This window comes from Taeniopygia guttata, chromosome 4, assembly GCF_048771995.1.
Source record: "Taeniopygia guttata chromosome 4, bTaeGut7.mat, whole genome shotgun sequence".
NCBI classification, from domain to species: Eukaryota; Metazoa; Chordata; class Aves; order Passeriformes; family Estrildidae; genus Taeniopygia; species Taeniopygia guttata.
In genome coordinates, this window is record NC_133028.1 from 68,103,355 (window position 1) to 68,125,026 (window position 21,672).

The 21,672-nt window shown below is 43.7% G+C and overlaps 1 protein-coding gene and 1 long non-coding RNA gene across 34 annotated transcripts in view; both read left to right on the plus strand.

Moving 5' to 3' along the window:
- The first annotated feature begins 522 nt into the window (after window positions 1-522).
- LOC115495097 (uncharacterized) lies at window positions 523-8,011 on the plus strand. The gene is made up of 3 exons (XR_012055819.1): window positions 523-2,479; window positions 3,695-3,810; window positions 5,034-8,011. It is a non-coding gene; the product is annotated as an uncharacterized lncRNA (long non-coding RNA).
- A 1,501-nt stretch (window positions 8,012-9,512) lies between these two features.
- CAMK2D (calcium/calmodulin dependent protein kinase II delta) overlaps window positions 9,513-21,672 on the plus strand; it is a 119,294-nt gene continuing 107,134 nt past the window's right edge. For 6 of the 33 annotated variants that reach the window (XM_072928824.1, XM_072928836.1, XM_072928829.1 and 3 more), the window contains exons 1-3: window positions 9,519-9,706; window positions 9,973-10,231; window positions 10,912-11,006. In XM_072928824.1, the coding sequence (XP_072784925.1) occupies window positions 10,167-10,231; window positions 10,912-11,006 (160 nt within the window). In that variant the 5' untranslated portion in view covers window positions 9,519-9,706; window positions 9,973-10,166. Of the gene's footprint in view, window positions 9,707-9,972; window positions 10,232-10,911; window positions 11,007-21,672 lie in introns of all 33 variants that reach the window. The other 27 variants (XM_072928828.1, XM_072928837.1, XM_072928841.1 and 24 more) reach the window with 9 other exon arrangements.

A 21,672-nucleotide genomic window follows, 5' to 3' on the forward strand; every position in this document is an offset into this window, starting at 1 on the left:
ACCTGGGTTGTGAATAGCACCATCATTGTACATGAGCAGCGTGGGGCTCTTTGTGTATCCTGCAGGTATAAAAATGTGTAAGAAGGGACAAAATACGTAATTAATTTAACTAAAATGGATGATTAATATGTGAACATAAAATACTAGTACATTGTCACAATATACTAATAAAGAAAAGAAAAATATTTATGATTATACCTATACAGAACACCAGAGATTATCTAGGGATGGAAAAACAAAAGTGTTTACTCTTCATGTTTTTGCATTCCAGTGTTACATTGCTGATAGAATAGTTTGTGGTAGGAGAGAAAAGTGAGAACATGGATAAGAGAAAGAAATGAAATGACAGACCAAAGGAAAACCATGGTTGGGGATTTTGTGATTCAATAAGCCCATGAAAGAATGTGCCTGTTCTTTTTTGACTTCAGCTAACCCATGCAGGTGACTCTGGAAATCTCTCTCTTCTTGTTTTTTTTTCCCCAGGGAGGACATACAACTGTAGGACAAGTACAGAGGAAGGAAGCAATGCAGGAACAAAAACCTGAATCAATGTTCAGTCAGATCCTTTAATTATGCAGCTCATTTTGTAAGTAAATCCTTAATTCTGAAGCAGCTTGTGCCTAGGGGAAAGGAGTGCAAGAGCCTCTGGTATCCCCCTAGACAGCCCCTGATGAGAAGCATGATACAGTGAAGAGAGGTAAAACCTTAACCAGTCTGGAATTCAGGAACAGTGGAGGCACCCAAGGAGAAGAGAATATGGACCTCAGGAGAAGAAATTATTTTAGAAACATGTGTAGATATATATAGAGAGATTTGACCCATGTTTTTATCAGATGAGAAGTCCAATATAAAAGGAAGTCACTGTGGTAGAGAATGTAAGGTTGTCATCAGGCCACAGAAAATCTCTTCACAAATTCTTTATTTCCACACAGGAGTTCAGGAACAGAGGAATGTAAGATCAAACCAGCTCACATGCTGCAACAGTTAAAGTAGCCTATTTTAAAAATAGAAATCAGATCTGATCTCTCTTTGGAAGTAAAAAAAAGTACTGTGCTGAAAGTTACAAGAAGTTCTGGATCAGATTATGTGGTCAGCAGCTCAAGTGGCTTAAAATGATCAAAACTCCAGGAAAAAAAAATGTTTTTCAAAAGACTGTTCAGATTGCTCTGGGTATTTGTATTTGAGTGGTCACAGCATGACCAACACCCAGCACAGAGCCCTGAAGTGGAGGACCAGGGCAGCCAACCGTGGGGTGAAACATCACGGTCACTAGAGAATTAATTACAGCATGTCAGTCAATGAAAGGTAACTCCAAATTACAGACACTGTGCTAAAGAAAAAGACTCCAAGGGGTTCCTGGTTTTGAGCCCACCTTGGTGGGAGCCGTGTCGCTGTCTGGGATGCACACAGGATGTCCACACAGGCTTGAAGGGGTGGTTCTTGGGGCTGAACATCCCCTGGGAGTCAGGAAAAGCAGAGAGCAGTGGAAGAGGCAGCAGCCTGGCAGCTAATAAACAGCACGTTACTCTGCATCTCATAAATCTCCACCAAGTTCATTTATTCTCCTCTGAGAATGAATAACTAATGAGAAGCCTCCTCTTGCCAGTTATTGTAACACTACACAGAGCGGGTTGGATGTGGAGCTGCTATTAATAGCACTGAACGAGCTGCTAATTGGGCAGTTATGTAATGGCTTTGTTATGAAACCTAGTTTGGGTTTGACACCTTCTGTTTGCTAAAAACAACAGTAAAACCCCCAAACAAATCCAGGGTTAGCAGTGCGTGACATGAAATAAAGGCTGAATAATTACCAATGTTTCAAAGCACAAATAGAATTAAAAAGGGGGGAAAAAAATCAATTTGTTTCTCAGAATTCCTGCAGAAGTGAGCTGGAAGCGAATCATTCCACAAATCTGCTGTTCAAAGGGATACTTCAAAGTAACTTTCTCTAATACCTGCCCTGCAAATACTGACAAAGTCCTCCAAGCGACCTGTTTCTGCAACTTGTGAAGTCTCAGAAACTATTTATTTAATTTAAAAAAGTTGTGCTTTGAATGAGCACAGACAGAACATATTTTAAGGAGAAAGGACCAGAAAACACTCTGGTACAAATCATGCACTAGGATGAGGCACGAATCTCTTTTAAATGACAATAGATAACCTATACAGTTTGACATTTTTTAAGTAACTTATATAAAAAAAGGGAGAGAAACAGGTGGGGATGACATTTTGTTCACTGCTATAAAGAAGGAGAGAAGATTGCAGTGCATTAGGAGGGAAGCTTTTATCCAGGGTGGCCCTTTGGAGTGGCTCTGTTTCTAGTTACTCTGAAGGCTGGACATTGCTGATGCAATTTACAGCCCTGGGAGCTGCTGCTCCTGCTGAAACCCAGCTACTGTCCCCTGCTTGGGAGGTGTTTCTCCTCTGGATACACCAAACACAGCAGCATTCAGAGCCTGCAAGAAGGATCCTTACAGAGGTTTGTAGTTGTAAATGTGTCATAATAGACATAGAAATGAAAATTCCTGTGAAGTGAAAATCAACACTGTGCCAGCAGTTGTTATTTGATCAGTGTTATCCATAATCTCTTGGTGCTGGGGGAGATCAAAGCTGTCACTCCAGAAGAAGCCCATAAACCATGCAAAGAACACTTAATTTGTCTGTTTACAAACATACATCCTCACCTTTGTGCAGAAAAGCACATGGAATTTGCCTCCAGCTGAGTCACCTTACATTTCAGGAAATTGGGCACAGATACTACACTCAGCTCTGCAGAGTTATTTTCCACTGCTTGTCATTTTACTTTGTCTAGGTGATGATAAAGCCCCCAGTTTATCCAGCATAGTGGATTAGGAAGGTTTTATTCCAATAGTTCCTTCATTACTGAAGTGCCCAGAGGAGGCAGCCACAGGGCTCACAGAGGCTGGATGCACAATGTCCCAGCACCATGGTAATTGCAGCCAGCATGCCTAAAAAGCTGTGATAATTTAGGGTTCAGCAAGTGTTGAAAGGAATAAGACTGGAAAATGGGTCGTCCAGATGGCTCCCACATGTATCCAGTTAATTATCAAGATCTAGAATCTCTTACCCATTTTATGTGTGTGTGTATATAAATATCAGCATGCAGAAATACATATAGACACTATTTAGTTCATTAGGATATTTTGGAATTACCATGTGGCAAATAATAGAAGGATCTTCTCCTACAATAACATCAGCAAGCTTCCCTACTCCTACACAAGAGTTGAAAGGAGTTTTCTCCTCAGTGATGTTTTCCCTGGTAGTACAGCTTGTTTGTGTTGTTACTGCTCTACTGTATCCCCATGTGTGGGAGCAGGAGGAGGCACCGAGCAGCTCCCCAGAATGGTAACAGTTCCATACTTCTGCTGTGGTCATGCTGAAGGGATCCCATGGAATACAAACGTGTTCACCCATCTTGCTGGAGGACAGAGTTCAAAATTAATCCACAGTCCTATGATTGCTTAATTTTCAGTTACTCTGAATTTATACTGGTATAAATGTGTGCCTTTGCAACACTTCAAAACTTCTAAAACAGTTTAAACCCCATATAAATCTTTAACTGTTGTTTACATTTTAAAACTCCTAAAATACTTTGAAATGGCCTTTAAATTATAATTCAATACGGGAATAATATTTTCCTATGTCTGATACAATTCTTTTCCTCTGTTGATAGTGTTTTTTGCACCCTTTGCATTGCCTGCCTGCAGTGATGGTACATCTACTGCAATTCCTGTGTATCCTGCTGATCCTTGTTCTTCCCAAGACAAGGCAACCCAAGCCTTCTTGTTGGTGAGTGGACGTAACTAAGGTGTGTCTGTTGCCTACTAATATCTGTTACCATTTCTGGCTGGATTGATATTTCATTTCATGTCCCAACCATGCTTTAATTGATCTCTGGCAAATGGTTCTCTAATGGAGAAACAGAGAAGCTACTTCTTTATAGGGATATTATCCAGGAAATACCATCTTTTTCTTTCCTCTGATTCTATCAGGTGTCTTTTTCTTTTTAATAAATGGAAAGACCTACCCGTAATTCAGAATCAAGAAAATTTCTAGATAGAAATCAGGATGGGAAAGGAGCTTCTGTCAGCTGGAGGAGATGCTGTTTATTTCACTCAGCTGACCCATATATAAGCCAGAAGCAAACACTTGGCACTTTCATGGACGTCTGGGGAGGATGTAGGCAGAGAACTGATGGGACCCTCTTGAATTTGCTTGATAAACTGAGAATGGTAGAGTTCATTACAGCAGCTCTTGGGACCAAGAAAGCAGGGGGAACCAGAGATAGGACAAGACACAGCTTCAAGTTGCACCAGAGGAGGTTTAGGTTGAATATTAGGAAATTTGTTTTTCATGGAAAAGGTTGTCCATCCCTGGTACATGTTACCCAGGGAAGTGTTGGAGTCACTATCCCTGTAGAAATTTAAAAGACAAGTAGGTGTGGTGATTAGGGACATGGTTTGGAAGTGCATATCTTTATTCTTAGGTCTGTTTTATTCTTACCAGGAGCACTCCCTGCTGTCTAGGTCATGAAACCAGCTGCTGCACTTCTCTTCTACTTAGGTTTAAAATCTCCACAGTCCAACTGTGTTTTTCTTAAAATTCAGCTTCTTTCCAGTCAAAAGTATCTCATATACACTGGGTTCTTTAAGATCTTCCCCTTTGCTGAGCAAATCTTTTGTCTTCAATTCAGTCTGTCCAAGCTTTTGTCATTAAAATATTCCCCTTTTCTCACCCCCCAACCATGTTCCCCTACTTCTGAAACCTCAACACTGACTTATTTCCCTTATAAAATTCCAGCCTGCCTCTTTATCAGTTCTGGTTAACTCTGTTACTGCTCCTTCCCCTTGGAAAGCCTTTCCATCTCCGGTGCTGGGAATGCCTGTGGATGGGAAGCAGGGGGTGTTATTATTAATTTCCTTCTTCAACTTCCTTCATTGAAAGGATGCTCCAAATCTAAAACGTGTGGTAGATCAAATTGCTTGGAGTCACCTCTCCCTTTTTTTTTTAAGGAAATGCCTGGAAATGTTTACAAAGCAGTCACCAAAAGCATTCAGAAGGAAGACTCGGCACAATTTCAGTGCTGGCATGCCAATGTGGGCTTCTCTGTTTCCTGCTTCCCTTGCATCCCTGGCAGCCTCTGTGGAGTTTGTCAGCCAAGATCACACTTAGTTCCTCACCTTGATGATATTGAGGCTGTCACAGCCAGCTTTTCCACATGCATATCTTTCTCTTGGGTTTAGGTGGCAAGGTAATATTAAAACGAGGCCAGAGAAGTGCACATATTTCTGAGTCTATCATCACTGAACCAGAAGTAACAAACCCCTGGGAACCCTGGAAGTGGAACCATTCATCCTTTCTGAGTCAGCCAGTCACACAGGGTTCAAGACTGGTACTCAGACTTCCAGAAATCATAGAATCATGGAATCACAGAATGGTTTGGGTTGGAACAGGTCTCAAAACTCATCTCATTCCAAAGCCCTGCCATGGGCAGGGACACCTTCCATAGACCAGGTTGCTCCAAGCCCCAGGAAACATTTAATTCCCAACTTGAAATATCTTTTTAGTAATGTTTATATTTCAAATCCATGTCATGAAAGCCAGTGGCAAAAGGTCTTATTCATGGAGTGTTACTGACTCTAATTGCTTGTAAAAAGAACTGTGTAAACAATGGGCTATTTTGTTTGCTAAGAATTCATTAAAAATTACTCAGCTCAAAATAACCAGAACAAGTGCATTAAAAATAAATCACTCTCTTCAAAAGCTTTATTTTAAAGGCATATTCTTAATTAAGAATACTTCAAATAAAAAAAGAGAAGAAAAATATATTCTTTAAAATTCTGAGACTAAACTTAAATCCTATCAGAGCATTCCTTGTTTCTTTCCAGTGCCAACAAATGAAAACATCTGTTTTGCTCAAGCCCGTATTTTTGTCCTTGCCCCGCACAGAAAGATAAAAAATAAGGCATTAATTTTTCATTTCTTTCTCCCTGTGGTGCTTCCAGAGGCAGGAGTTAAGTGGCCAGCAATGCCTCCCAGCCTGTCAGGAGTGATGCTTTTTTAGGCCAGAGAGAACCTTTGGTCTCCTGCATAGCAAGAGCGTGACAGAATCACTGAGCTATCAAATCAGTTATTCTGCCAACATCTTTCTGGTTCACTGAGGAGTAAATGAATCCCACCTAAGAGTGCTCCAGCAGCAGAGGCAGAGAGAGCACACACACTGCCCTGCTCGGGCAGCAAGGTGCTTGCCAGGAGTGTCAGTCATGGATAAATAATTCCTTTCCTTTGGGGAACCTTCAAGGATTTACTTCTGCCAGCTCTGGGACAGCAGCAGCGAGAGAGCTTCTCCAGGGGGAGGGAACAAGCCCTGGGGCGGGTGCAGCAGCTCCACCGTGGATCTCCACAATCCACCAGAGGCCACGCAAGTCTGGGACTGGCACCAGCTTCTGCAGCCAGCACTGGTCAGCAGCTGGTGGTGAGGAAGCTGCTCCAGCAGCAGGTGTTGGGACAGGCTTTAGGCCACCCTCATCATTTGGAAAGGAGGGAGTGAGTCTCTGGCACGATGTCACCGGCCCTTCTGCCCTCCAGAAGCTTTATTTATCAAAGTCCAGCAGCCCCAATGAGAAAATAAGAGAGGTGCAACGTGTGGTGCAGCAGAGAATTCCACACTGACCTAAATCTGTGCCTCCAGTTCCAGCTGCTGCAATGAACTGCAAACCCATGTATTTTCTATGTGATTTCTCCCAGTTGAGCCTCTTTTTTTAACCTGTCCTTACATCTTTCCTGGTTTCCACATACACTGTTGATCTTTTCATTGCTTTGCTGCAGTGATGTACCTCTGACTGCTCCAGTGTTGTCCATTGGTTTCCCCAAGTGCTTTGACCCAGGAATATGTGCAGCCCTGGGGAGGACCAAGATTTCTGTTAAAGACCATCTGCTCACAAAGTGAGTATTTAAGCCCCAGATTAGTCAGGTGTTCTGGGCACTTCCTGCCTAGGCCTCTGCTCTAAGTGGCTGTTGCACTTGTTCACAAATGAAACATGCATTATTCCTAGCAGCCCTCATGATGAGCAGTACACACAAATGACCTCTTGGAAGCTCTCTTGACTCGTACAAAACATAAGAAAATTGAAAATCTGTATTTGCAAGGTCAGAAATAAAATGAAAACATCACTTCGGCTGTCTAAAAGTAAAGCCATACGAAGCAAAGACTTCACTGAATAGCAAACTCTTAAAATAAGTACAATTTCCTTTGCCACAAAAAATATTTCAGTATAAAGTTGAATATATATTTCATTCCACTTAGCTGTAACATTTAGTTAAACTTCAGGAATTTTAAGTGAACAACTTCAGTTTCTTACAGTCTTGAACTGCTCTCTTGAAAATCTTTTGGAGAAGAAAAATGTGCCCTGGGATGGCTTTGAAGCATTTTGTTTGGGTCAGTGTTGAGATCTGATGTTCTTCAACAACATATAACTTGTTTCTGTGGCCTTAATGGAAATCTGAAGCTCTACCCAGCATTTAGAATTTCACCTCATGGACCAGATCCTTGGCTGCCATCCTGCCTGCTTTGGTCTGTTCAGGAGGAATTTGGGGAATGTACCAAATGTTTAAATGGCAGCTACAAATTAAGGTTTTCTTCAGCTCAAGAGGGAGCTACAATTAAGACATGATTGTTGTAGGGAGAAAAAACCCTCTCAGCTGAAGTGTTTCCAAGCTACTCATCACTTCCCTAGTGTTTCTCTTACAGAAGTTCATCTAGTCCTGTGATATCAGTCTTGTAAACAAATACTCTCTTGACTTACCTCCTGTGATAAAATTCATGCTTGATAGTTCTCTAGGAATTGCTTGGCCCCTTCTTGTCTTCTTCAGATTGGGAAATGTGAAACAAAAAAAAAGTTTAAAAAAATTCTCAGTTTGGATCACTCATCCTTATAATGACTTTTAAAAAACCACAAAAACATCAACAATAAAGTGAATTGAAATTTAATTTAATGTTTTCTTCTGAATATTTTTTAAATTAAAGCATAACTGTGTGGCACAGCAATAGCAGATACTTGGTCCAAATGCTTCTTCCCAGAATCTACCATTAGGGAAAACGTAGTGCCAGGGGAATATGTTTCATTTTCTTATGTCTGTGTACATCTGGATAAGGAACCTGGCAGAAAACTCCCCTTAACTGCAATCATCAGCCCACCCTAGGGGTTCAGCGCTGCTGATTGCGTTCCTTATGCAGATATTATACCAAAGGATGCACAAATTCCATGTTACTTTTTTGTTTGAAGGGATTTGGAAATATGCTGCTGTTCGGTGTGCTTGTAATGTGCATTCCCTTCACGGAGGTGGTAACAGATCCGTTCTTGCTGGTCTAAATGGTAACATCCTGAAGTCTCTACTGCCACTGCTGCACAGAGTGTTTCCCTGGAGAGGAACTGATGGAGTAAATGCTTTGTACTTGCTCCTGAGTTCCAAAGTCCCTCTGCTGCCGCCGTTATGTCACGAATTCAGTGTGTTTGTACAAGGCACAGCTGCCTCACCTGGAGGAAAACTACCTTTGTGTAGGTACATTCATGTTCCTTTTGGGAAGGGTTGGCAGGTTTTAACTCTTCTTATGAGACCACAGCTCTGGATGCTGATTCTGTTAACTCCAGGGGTTTAATGCAAAGCTTTTTGTGGATGTGTTTTGTGCTTCTTGTCTTCTCACTTAGCAAAATGAGGATGGAGATGCTCCAGGCTGCCTTTTGTAGTGGATCTCTGCTTGTAACCAAGCTGCTGCCTGTGCTCTGTGCAGGTGTGGATTGAGCTCTTCACGTGGCTCACCACCACTTAGTTGATCAGAAAGGAGCAAAAGCAATTCAGGTTTATCAAAAAGGATCAGATGCCCTTTGGGTGGCCCCATTCCATGTTCAAGTGGTCACGGCCCCAAGGCTGCCAGGGCTCAACGAGCATTTGGACAACGCTCTCGGGCACAGGGTGGGATTTTGGAGGGGGTCCTGTGCAGGGCCAGGAGGAGTTGGACTTTGATAATTCTTGTGGGTACCTTCCAACTCAAGATACTCTGTAGTTCTGTGGAAGAGAGCGAGGCAGCTGTTTGCGGTGACATTTCCCACGTGTCCCCAGCCCTTCCCGGCGCTGTGTTATTCCAGGTCCTGGCGGTCCCGGGCTGCGGTCCCGGGGCTGGGTGTGCGCGGTCCGTTCCCTTCCCGGCCCGGGTGGCCCCGGTGACGGTCGCGACCCGGCGCACGCGCGGTGCGCCTGTGTCCCCCCCCCCCCGCACGCGGCTGGGGCGGCCGTGACGTCACGAGGTGCCCGGGTTGTGTGTCCCCCCTCCCGCGCGCGGCCGGGGCTGCTGTGACGTCACGAGGTGCCCGGTGGGGTGCGCCCCTTTGTCTTCCTGCTCCCCTCCCTCCCCGCGCGCGGCGGGGGCCCCTGTGACGTCACGGCCCCTTGCCCGCGAGCGCACCCGCACGCGCTTCCCGCCGCGCGCCCTCCCTCGCGCTCGGGCGAGGCGTGACGTCACAGGCGGCCACTGAGGAGCGGGGCGGGGGTGAGGGGGGCGCGCGCAGGTGCATCCGCTTCTCTCAGGGCGCCTCCCGCCGCCGTCGCGGGGCAGCGCCCGGGGAGAGGTCGGTCTTCGCTCTCGGCAGCGCGGAGCGCAGGTTCTTCCCGTGCTCCGACCGCCCCTGTGAGTCTCCCGTGGGTGTCGCGCCGTCCCCGACGGCAGGGAGTCGCGGGCCGGGGTCGCTAGGGGGAGGCACGGCACCGGCGGACGGGCTGAGGCGCCGGGGAGCATGAGGGGAAGGAGCGCCGCGCCCCCCGCCCCGGTTTTGCTTTCCCTTTTGCCGCTAGTTTTCCGTGACGAGCGCGAGGGAGCGAGCAGGATACGTATTTATTTATTTATTTACTTACTTACTTATTTATTTAAATATTTGTTTGTTTGCTTCCCTAAAGGGTGAGGGGAGGGGAGAGGGAAGACCGGAGGAGGGCGCGGAGGCAACGCCGTCACCAGAGGAGGCGGTGGCGGGGAAGAGGAGGAGAAGAAGCCGGCGCGGAGCCTCGCCTCACCTCGCCTCGCCTCACAGCCCCTTCGCCGTCCTCGCCTCGCCGTCCACGGCCGCCGGACTCACCGGCGGCCGCCCGTCCTCATGATGGCCTCGACCACCTGCACACGCTTCACCGACGAGTACCAGCTCTTCGAGGAGCTCGGAAAGTAAGGACAGAGCGGAGGGTGAAGGCACCGAGGGCTGCGGGGGTCGGTGTGTGAGCCTTGGGAGGAGCCGCGCCCGGGGCCCCCTCACGGCTGCCGAGAGCGCCGCGGGAGCGCCCGCGCTCCAGCCATACGACCCCGGGGCGGCCAGGGGCTGTGGGCGGGTGGCAGGGAGCTGCCCTTAACCCCCTGTGCCGCTGTTTATTGTAATTTATTTTTTATTGTTATTTTTAGCTCTTAGGTAGCCGCTGGGTGGGGGTCTCGGTTTGCGAGGGGTGTCGGGGCGCGGCGGGCGCCTCCCAGCGGCGGGGCGGGAGGCGCAGCCCTGAGCGCCATGTTGGGTGTCGCCCCCGGCCCGGTGTCCCCGCTGAGGGGGACACGGCCACCGCCGCCCTGTGTCCCCCCGTGGTGTGCCGGCATGGACACAGCCAGAACCCGCCCGCCCTCCGCCCCAGCTAGCGGGATTGGTCACACGGCTTCTACCCCGCGGAGTTCACTGTTCAGCTGAATAAAATCAATGCTGACCGTCCCTGTCAGAAAATCAGAAAATCCCTTTTTTTTTTTTTTTTTTAATTTTTTTTTTTTATTCTGCCGACATCACAGCCCTCCGTGCTGCCCGTTAGCTGGTAATGGCAGTGGAGTGTTTCAGTTGGACTGACACTTTGCCCGGTTTTGGTTTCCAGAGGGGCGTTCTCCGTCGTGAGGAGGTGTATGAAAATCACCACAGGACAAGAGTACGCTGCCAAAATTATCAACACCAAAAAGCTTTCAGCTAGGGGTGGGTATATTTCAATCTGGTGTTTATGGTGCCTCCTCCCTGTTTCTTGTGTTCATGTGCTAAGCATTGGGAAATGATAAAAACAGCTCAGTATTTTAAAAGATTTTTTTAATACTATTTTAATTATTATTTCCTAGGTTAGAATTTTTTCCCTTGATGCCTGATTTTTTTCTATGTTACACATTTCATGGATTGACTGCATGGAAGTCAGAGACTGCTGTATGATTTCAAAACAAGATGTTCACAAACTAAAATCTAATATAATGCAGTCTCTTCATTTTTTAATGTAAATAATTTGAGTCAGAAGCATTTTGCAAACTTTTTTTTCTGGGAAGATAGTCAATAATAAGTTTCCATCACTGAATTTATTTTAAGCATTTACAGCTGCACTGAATTCTGTGTTCCCATTGCATTTCAAGATGAACATTAGGGCCTATCTGACTGAGTGAATGAGGAAAAATGTACTTTTACCTCAGATTAAACTTTTTTGTGAGAAGAAAATTATGATGAGGGAAGAAAAAAAACGTGGGTTTTGATCTAACTGTTGTGGGACAAGTCGCTGTGATGAAGTGAGGAGTGTTACTGTTACAAGGTAGTGCACAGCTTGTTTCTGCCTTGCCTCTGATGCGCGTTTCCAGTTGCTTGTCAGCAGCAGCAGTCGGGTTGTTATGATACATTGTAGGTAAATATACACACGGTGTGGGCTGTTGTTGTGGAAAGGGAGTCTTAGCGGTGCCCTGTCAATTGCTCGTTAATTCCCAGCTGGAGTGCCTGTGTCCGGAGTCAGGGATTAGGGATCACTCACCCCTAAGGTTATCTGTGTTTTTATGGGAATTTGTAAAGAACACGGCAGTGAAGAAGTAAACAGTGTCAGAGCCTAAATGTGTTTGTGGCTGGTCTGCTTCTGGCCCAAAGGAATCACAGCAGGTAAACGCAGCCTGAAGTCATTAAGTTTAAACATAAGACATTGCACAGGACGATATGGCAATTTCTGATAAAGATCTTTCCATGATTGTTACTCATGGCTGTTGAAAGTTGTGTGAAAATTTACTTTTTGCTGAATTTAACTCTTTTCACTTTTACTGCGAGATTATTTTTCAAAGGTTACTTAAATTTAATTTTTTTTTTTTGTACAGTTACAGGCTTGAAGGTAGGTTAAGCAATTTATAATAGTTGAGGTAAATATTTTCACAAGTTTGCTTTAAACAGATTTTTTTATTATTATTTAGCACACTACTGTGATCTGTTCAATTTTGATGGTTAAAATAAAACACCACACTCGATGTGGTTTCATAGATCTGAGTAATTTTCAATGTGAGAAGCCATGACAAGGTCATCATCAGGTTACTGGTAACCGGTGGGGAACCCTGTGCCCAGTAGCCAGGTTACCAATGTGCCGTGGGTTGTGTATGTGATGGGGTAAATCCTGGAATGGTAGGCTAAATGAGGAGAACCTGGGTCTTGCTAACTACTCAACATTTGGATTGTACTGTATTTCAAGCTGTAATTTTTGTACTTTGTCCATGCCAGGACCAAGTTGGTCTTTGATGTGCTCTGTTAAGGAGTAGAAGCACATTTGGGAGAACTTTGCTCATAAAATGGAATGAGGCAAATTTCATGTAGTTTTTTCCCCATAAGGGAAGGGGTTATGCTTCAAAGCTGAGCTGTGGCATATCCTTGCAAATTGGGACATGCGTGGTACCTGTCCATGAATGCAGGGAATGCCTTTCCATCTCTGTTTTCAGACATCCCAAAAATAATTGCAGTTTTTTACTTGCTAGGCTGTTTTTTGTGGAGGTGCTTTTGGGTTTTAGCACTTGGAAATGTACAAAGTAGCTTCTGAAGGGCAAGCTTCTTGGAGAAATCTTTAGATTCTTCTGAGGCAATTTTTTAATTGTGGAGAGGTGCACTTGAATGTCACTTGTGGTGCAAAAAGGCTAAACCTGAAAAAGCCTCAAACTCTGGTGCTTTCTCCTGGCTGCTACTGGGGATGGAGTTTATAATTCAAGTGCTGCTTTTGGATCTAAGTTTTGTTCTACTCCATCAGAACTGCTGTATGTGGAGGTAGCAGTGCACTTATCTCCTGTGTGTCAGACCTACTGAAATACCCATTCCAGTGTAAATCATTGTGTTAGCTTCATCTCTGAGCAGAGTTAAGAGGAAATGTGTTCCTTGTCTAGGGCCTGCTTCCCTTCGAGTCCTTTAAACAAAATGTCAAATTTGGGCTTTTTTGCTTCTCACACAGTGAGGGCAGTTTCAGTGTATGATATGGAGGAGTCAAGACATTCAAGACTAAATCAAACTTCCTAAAAGTAGTTTTGAAATTAAAAAATTATTTAAGTGGCTTCGATCCAGTCAGAGCAGTAGTTGTCTTTCTTCCCCTCTTCATCTCAGCCATAAATGTTATTGGAGATTTATCCAAATTCTTTTTTTCATAGTCTTTGTAAGTCTGATTTGGTCACACCTAGTGCCAGCGAAGGTGTGTTCCCATCAATTTTCTTGTATAGTTACAGGGAAATTTCAGGCAAATTGCCTGTCTGCAAAGGCGTGGGCTTTGGCTGGGATTTGGAGGGGACAAGGAAGCTGTGCCTCCTGTTCTAGCAGGGGGGAACCTTGGTGCTTTTAAGTTGATGTCTGTTCCTTACAGAATTCCAGTTCCATGATTTTCTGATTTTAGTAGTAAAAGTAATAAACATTTGCAACTTTAATCTATTTCAGCCTAGCAAAAAATGCTTTTGCTTGTTAGAATTAACTATATTCTCTTTTCCTACTATTCTTAAAGTGTTCTTCATAGTTTTGATCTTGGTGTTTTTTAAGTCAGCTGGAGTCTAAACTACTCGAATACCCACAGCTGGTTTTGTATCAATAGATGATGCTCTTGCACGAGGTGATTATACTGCTGATGGTAGAAAAGGAAAAGCATAAAAAGGTGTGTTACTCTGTAGGTGCACAGTCTGTGGGAACTGGGAGTGGGGCTGGAGCCTCATCCCCAATGGGCTGCAGCTGTGCCAAGCAGGTGAGCAGCATTGAAGGGAATGAGGCAGGGAGTGCCCAGGTGTGACTGACCAGGCACCAAAGGGAGCAGAGGGCACAGGTGCTGTGCATAAACCATGAGGGTATAAAAGGTTGGGCTGAGGAACAAGACGGGCAGACGCTTGCAGCCTTGTGAAGTAGTCTGGTGTTACTCTGTGTGAGCAGATGTCTGAAGCCTTCTGATGAGGTATGGTGTTACTGTGTATAGGTTGAAGCCTTCTGATGTTCTGTGGTGATGCTCTGTGTATCATGGCCCTCTCAACTGTGGCATGTGCATTTACAACATTGCCCTTCTAAAATTAAGTGCAGTGATGAACAGGTATACAGGAAACCAAGAATAAAGCGAAGAATGTGTGTTTGCTGGTTCTGGGTTCTGTATGGTTTCATCTGATTAAGCTTTTGGGATTTCCGTACTATTCAGTAAGGGCCTAGGCTTGTCTGTGTTATTTTTCATGTGTAGGAAGTCATACAGATAGAAGTGAACTTCTGTGACTTCACTTTTCCCTTGTCTCTTCAAAATACCAAATAATGAGCAGATTGTCTGTTTCATTTTGCCATTATCTGTACACATTCTTCCTCCTCCTTTGAGAGTTGTCTAGCTTTGATCCAAATTGATTTCACATAAACAGACCCATTTTATTAGTAGGTTTAGCCCTCAATTTCTGTCTTCCAAGAAAAAAAAAAAAATAGGGAAGAGCTTGCATCTCTGATCATACTTGAAAAGGTGAATCGCTGATAGGTTCTCACTGGGTGTACGTATTGCCAGTAACTCCCACTGACAGTTTTTGGTGGCCGGAGGCCCCGTGCCTTTGGAGCAACATGATGGTGTCTGGAGGAGGATGTCCCAGTCCCTTTTCTTTTCTGGGGAGCTTGTGTTAAAAGCTGGGCACATCTCTGCCAGCCCTTGGGCTGCTGCAGCAGGACTACCAGTGCTTTCTTTATGAGCATATGTGCTACAAGGAGTAACCTGAGAGTCTGCTGGAGGTTATTGCTGCTCCCTCTCATGAGCTTTCAGGGACCAGCCGTTCCATTAGCTTCAGGCCTTGGAGGTGTTGCTGGTTGTTTATCTTCCTTCTTAGCAGGAAACGTCCCAAATGTTTTTCAGTATTTCTCCTTTTCTTTCCTGGGAGCTCGTGCCTGCAGGTGCATGGCACAGCTGGAGGGACTGGAGCAGTGGTGCTCACCTGCAGCTGGCTCCGATGGGTGCGGAGGCTGCAAACCCCACCCCGTGGGAGCAGCATTTTGTGCAGTGTTGAGTAATTGGGCTGTGGGAAGAGCGTTTCAGCGACTAAAGCTCTCCAAGTAGGGCACCTCATGATCCCTGAAGTGATTTAAAGTACATTAGGGAGATGAATGAAGTGGGAAGCGTATATAAGGTGATATTTTTCAGCACAGCTTTTCATGACATAGAGATAAACGTTTTTGATGTGTCACTAGGCTACCATTTCCTTTAGTCAGGTAGCTTGTGTCAGTCCATGCCAGATGTTGTACAGGAAGGTAAGCTCTAATAAGGCTTCCAGTGCTCCATAGGAGGAGAAAATAATTATTTCAAATTTAGCTCAAGATGTTAATCTCTGAAGCACACATTTACCTGTGCCAGTTTGTTACAACACATGTATTTTAAAAGCTAAATTCTATTCTTACGCACACATGACGTTACTCCCTCACAGACAGGGCTGTCCTTCAGGGCATTTAGTTGTCAGTGAGGCAGATTCTGTCTTTGTAAGGACAAGACTTAATCTTGGGATTTTAGTGGTTTTCTTCTATGTCTTGCTGTAGTCTTGTTTCTCTCACTAATTAATTTGAGTGTTTAAAACTGTTTTTCTCTAGTATGGAAGAAAGCTCACCTGCTAACACACGGTCACCCTTTTTGATGTTTGTGGTTGATGTTTGTGCTCAGCTTGACATTCTTTTCAGTTTGACATCCGTTGTAACACAGCACACTTATTTGAATGTTTATCTGCAAGTATTTGTTTAATTGCAAATTACTGTAATTGAGCAGGCTACTGGTTCTGTTGAAATTGACTCCATTCAGACAGCTCAGGCTAATAGGGAGAGAAGAGCAGTATCAAAAAAAAAAAAAAAAAAAAAAAAAACCCAGAAGGGATTTTTGGTTAGGTGAAGGTTTGGAGCTTCTAATTCTATTTTGGTGTTAGTGAAGACCTGAAGAGCTTTCAAATACCACTGAGAATGAGGACTTTGCAACTCTGTGATGTGTGTTGGTTGGTAGTAATTGATTCTAACAGATAAACTAGATTTGAAATGAAATGTCCTGGCAGTTCATAGTGAAGTTATTCATAACAAATGCTGTGTTGATTTCAAGAATGTCACTTCTGGAGTTTTTGCAAGAGTTATTTACTCTCTCCATTGTGACTGCAATTTCTTTTGGAAAAGCATGGAGAGTAAAAAGGTGTTTGCATCATCTGTCAGCTCAGTTTCAGCAAGCTCATTAGGGGGAGAGAGGAAAAGGCATATGAAAGGGGATTACTGGGGACTTACGTGGCTAGTGGTCTCCAGCCATTTTCTGTCAGAAGCTGCACATTATAGCACTGATTCGTGTTCTTGTACTGTGTGTTCTCTTCCTGCAAAGCGAAGACTTAGCTGCACGCTTGAACAGCTTTGCTTGGGGAATTGCTTCTGTTGGGAAAGAAGGGAGAACTTAAGATGCAGGGGAGAATACAAACAGAACACCTTTCCTGAGCTCCCATATCCTGATACTGAAATAGGGATGTGTGCTGTTCCTCCTGGTCTGAGAGAATGTTTTGCTATGTTCAAACAGTACTCCTGAATTAAAGGTTTGGGTCAAATACCAAAATAAGAAATTTAACACAAGGGTCAACACTTTGCATTTACTGTAGATTGGTTCTGTTTGTTTTCACATAATACCACACCTAGGAAACATTGTTTTGTGGGAAACCACAGGCCGGCTCAGGTGTTTGTGACTTGGATCTGACCTCATTGACAGCCAATTAGAAATACACTTGTTCCTGGAAGGGCTGAGACACAGACCAACCCCCCAGAAATCCAGTTTCAAAACCTAACTAAACAGTGGAATTGAAATGTGAAAATCCTGCCATAGGTAGGCATACATTGATCCAAATGCCAAACATTAATGTACCTTCTCAGGTGGTGATTAGGGGTATGTGAAGTAATCTCTGCTTTGTTTATTCACACTGCTGTTGATTTCACAGTCTGGTTTGGGGGTTGAATCTATTTTTCGTTTTTCGTGTTATTGAGGAATGTCTGATCTAAGAGTCTGGAATAAAAGTCAGTGAAATGTTTTCATTTGCAGATGTCTTTACTGCCAAAATAGTGCTTTTCATGTCTCTGTCCTTCATTTGACCTCCGAGGAAATGTAAGCCAGGGTGTTTGATATGTCCAGCCTCCTCCTTCAAGCACATATATTGCACATTTGTCAAATGCTTTGTGAGGATTTTGTGGGGGGTTTGGGAGATTATGTGAGAAACATAACTGCCTCTGTACTTTGAAAAAGGTTACTAGAGAGCAAAACCTTAACTTAATGGTGTCAGTGCCTCTGTTTAATGCCTTATTAAAAATAATTGTGCTTTGTGTTTGAAGAAACATCTGTTGTGTTGTGGAGAGGCACAGGAGTCCAGTCTGTCCAATCCTTGCGTGTATTCGGCTTGTGTACATCTTGCAGTGTGTGTTTTTGCAGACTCTCATCCGTTTAATCCTTGTATTATAAGAAATGTCCTGTGTGTGGTATCGGGAGGGTGGAGAGTTTGTGTGATGTGGAATTGGTGTTTTCTTCCAGGGAGACAGAACAAGCTGAAATTCATTGAAGTTCTTTGCATCACAACTCGGTTTTAAGCTTTGCAGCCCTGATAATTTCTGTGGCATCTGATCAGAAGCTGCTAGGTGTATTCTGCTGTACTGAGGGGTTACTTAATTCTTCTTGACTCTGTCCTTCTAGATGCCACTGGACAGAAGCAGAAGCTGTCAGAAAAGCCAGGGAGTGGCAACTTTTGCAAATTTGCTTCTTTTCTGATCTGGAGCTTCTTTAGTGGGAATTGAGAAGTGTAAATGGTGCTACAGCATATATTTGTTTTTTCTAATTAGGTTTTTAGTCTAGAAAATGATAAGTAATGTGCTGAGCAAACTATTACAGAGATGTTTGTGCAGTTATTGGTTTAAATGGGTTGTATTTGGTAGAAAGGAACTTTGCCTACCTGGTGGTTTGAGGGAGCTTCTGCTACATGAATGCCTGACCTTTTGTCAATTCTTTCTAAGTAATTCACAGCAAAACTGGAGAGTAAAACATGCAGGCTTAATTAAATAAAAAAAGAACCAACCCAAACCTCTTAAAAGTAACGAAGTAGATTTTAAAAATTAGAAATGTCATGCTGTGGATATTTACTGGTTGAGATGAAGCATTTTATCCTGTGATGAGAGGCTTTTAAAAAACTTTGACCAGTAACCAAGAATTTATCACTGCTAAATGTATAAAGTTAAAATCCTGGTGATGCTTTCCAAGAGAGCTGTCTGGCATCCATAAAACCAGAATTAATTTAGATTTGGCAGTCACTTTCAACTTGAAGGTAGAATGTGCTTGTATATGCTCACAACTGGTTGTGGGCTTTCTCTTGTTCAGTTACAGCCAAATCAGTCATTTTGGGCAGTCTCTCCCACAGTCCTACAGTGCTCTGTAGGGAGTTGGGTTTTTTAGCTATGCAGCAGTTTTGACTCTGCCATTGGCACTGCTGTGGAAAGCACAGTTGGTTGTAGAACTTGACGGAAACCCATCTTTAGCCAGAGGTTGTGATGTACAGAACTAAAAAATTCAGAACCTATATTATAATAATAATTTCTAAAAAGGTCTGAACTGAGTGTTTGCTGGCTGGAGCAAGCAGCTGCAGTATTTTGGGCAGATGTGTGTTTGCTGAGGCATGTGCAGCACTGGGGAGTTAACTGTGGGGTGTGTGGTCTGCAGGCAGGTTTAGCCCTGCTGAACAAGCGGTGAGCCCCGCAGCCTGCAGCTGGCAGTGCCCTCACCTGGGCAGCGGGTACTGAACTGGCCCAGCAGTGCTGGCACTCGCCAGCTCACCTGGCGCAGAGCGGGCGTCACACAGGCTCCATGCCCTGCGCTCCAGGGAGCATTAACCAGCCTCGGGGCAAGTGCAAAGGGTAGCACACCTCTGCTGTTCAAGTTTCAGCATCTCCGCACGTGAGGGGGAGAGAAAAGGAAACTTGGAGCCTCAGAGCTGATATTTGTGGGCAGCAGTTTATTGCCTGTGTTGTCAGAACTTTGTTCCCGATTTAATTGTAGTTGGGAACTGCTTACTTGTAAGTTTTCCGCAATGTGAATGCAAGTGTTGCAGCAACAGTCACGTTGCATATTCATGTAGCTGTACAAACAGATGGGGTTCCTACATAAAATCCATATTTGACAATCTGATGGGATTTGCCAAGGCTTAGCTTTCATTTAAATGATAACCTCTTGGAGAGATAGGTTCGTGATTTAGTGAGTCAAGGGAGGCCTTCAGGTTATTTGTAGTGCATAGCAGTCTTCAAGCCATTGCTTAGGTGTGATTTTTGGTTTGGGAGATTTCTGGTAGGAGTGGTTTTAATGGGCTACTGCTCATTAAAATAAGTACTTGCCAAATTCAAGATTTTTCTTGAAACCTTATTCATTTGGGTGATGTTACTCATATCCTGCAGAAAGTGAAGATCTATTTGCAATTATAACATGGACAGACTGCTGCTGCTGTGGTGCTGCCTTGCAGGGAGGATTTTGTTCTGTAGGGCAGATGACCTTGCATTTCCCTCAGGGCAGCTCCAGGTGTTGCTGAACTTTTATTATTAAAACATACTTGGAAACCTGCTTTACACCTTTTTTTTAATAGAAAGATGTCACTAACATCAAGTGTCTCCAACATGCAAGTACGTATCAGTGCAGAAACCTTCAAAAACTACTTTTTCCCATTATTTATTGAATGCTATAGGTATAAAAATGAAGAGCTCATCTTGGTGCTTTTTATACCGAGTCTGCTGCTTCTAAAATAAGTCCCCCTTGGGTGTAAGGTAGCTTCCTACCCCTTGCATTGCACAGCATGGATAGCTAGGAATTTGTGATTAGGCTTGCACTAATAAATGCTAATGGGACTAAATGCCTTGCTGGTCATGGCATAAACCCCTTATTTTTCAGGAATTTTTAGTATCGCTGCTCCAAACGGTGGAGGGAAAATAACAGATTTCCTGTCACATTTTTGTATCTTTTCATGGTGCTTTAGTGATATTCATCATTGATCCTCAGTAAACTTTGGTATATTGAAAACCTTTGGAGGCTCTCCCTCTTTTAAGTCAGAGCCTCCTGGTAGTCTGCTAATGTGGGGGGGAAGTGTAAGATTTATAGGGAGGTGTGTACTGGTGTGGGATGGAAGAACTCCCAAAGCTCAGTGGTGTTTCTTTTTATACCTGTAGCACTCCATGGTCTTTCATGGCTGTTGCATTTTTGGAAGAGGAAAAAGAGGTCACTGGTTCAGTGCTCTGTGTGTGTGCATGTGCACACGTGAGATGCAGAAGATCTGGTGGAGCCTGTGTGTGCCCAGCCAGCTTGTTTGCTGTAGGAAAGTGATTCATGCTAAACAATCTGTTAACTTAGAGTTGCTTTACTTGTAATGAGGGCAGGAACTGGTGTCTTTGAGTTTTTATTTATTTGAGTTAAACATGATTTATCTCTCTAAATGAAGTAATAAATTGCTTTCATTGCCATGTTAATCAAAACATGTAATGAGATTAATTTTCCCAGAGCAGAAGTTGATTATGTGTGGTCCGTCCCCTGTGCTTGGAGCTGTGTTTGGTGTTACAGATGTTTCAGGGACCAGATTGGTGACCAGCCCAGACTTGCAGACTCATGGTGGGAAGCTCAGTATTTCAGGAGATGCTTTGAGAAAACCCAAAAAAGGAGGACAAGGACTCACAAATTATGTTTATTTCAAGTCTTTAATAGGTGCAGATTTTTTTAAGTTTGAAAGTAATGGAATTTAATGTTCTGTCTACAGAATTACATTAAGTTTTTTCAAAACAGGTATTGTTTGGTCATAGTGTGTTCTTGTAGCTGTGTAAATCTCACAGCTGTTACATCCCAACATTGAGACTCCTGAAAGTGCAAAATGTTTGGAAAAAATGGAGATTTTTGTCCTCTGAATAGTACTGATTCACCTCCATCACCTTGATATAGGGTTGAGTCCTCTGTTGCAAACTGTCTTCTTGCGTAGATAGTTTTCAGGGATAAGGATTGGTCCTCTACCAAAACTCAAAGGAAAGTCAGGTTCAGAGTCATGTTTTGGTTGTCAGTGGTCTGCTTGTTTTTACGTGAAACAGGAAAACCAGGTCTAGTGAAACTCGACCTTTCCACTTCCAAATCACATTTATCTGCTGTCGGACTTCTCCAGGGTAAGAGGACACCTGAGCATTTAGCACCTGTAGCTGGCCTTCAGTGAAAATTAGGAAATGAAATTCAAGTGTATTCAAGGTAAAGTTGTGTCCTTCAATAGAATAATCTGCTTCAGTAATCAAGCTCTATCTTAAAAATTAACTGGGGATGTGAGTGGGTTGGTTATTTTTGGTTTATTGAAGACAGAATTTAGTGCTGCCCTCTTTTATTTCAAAG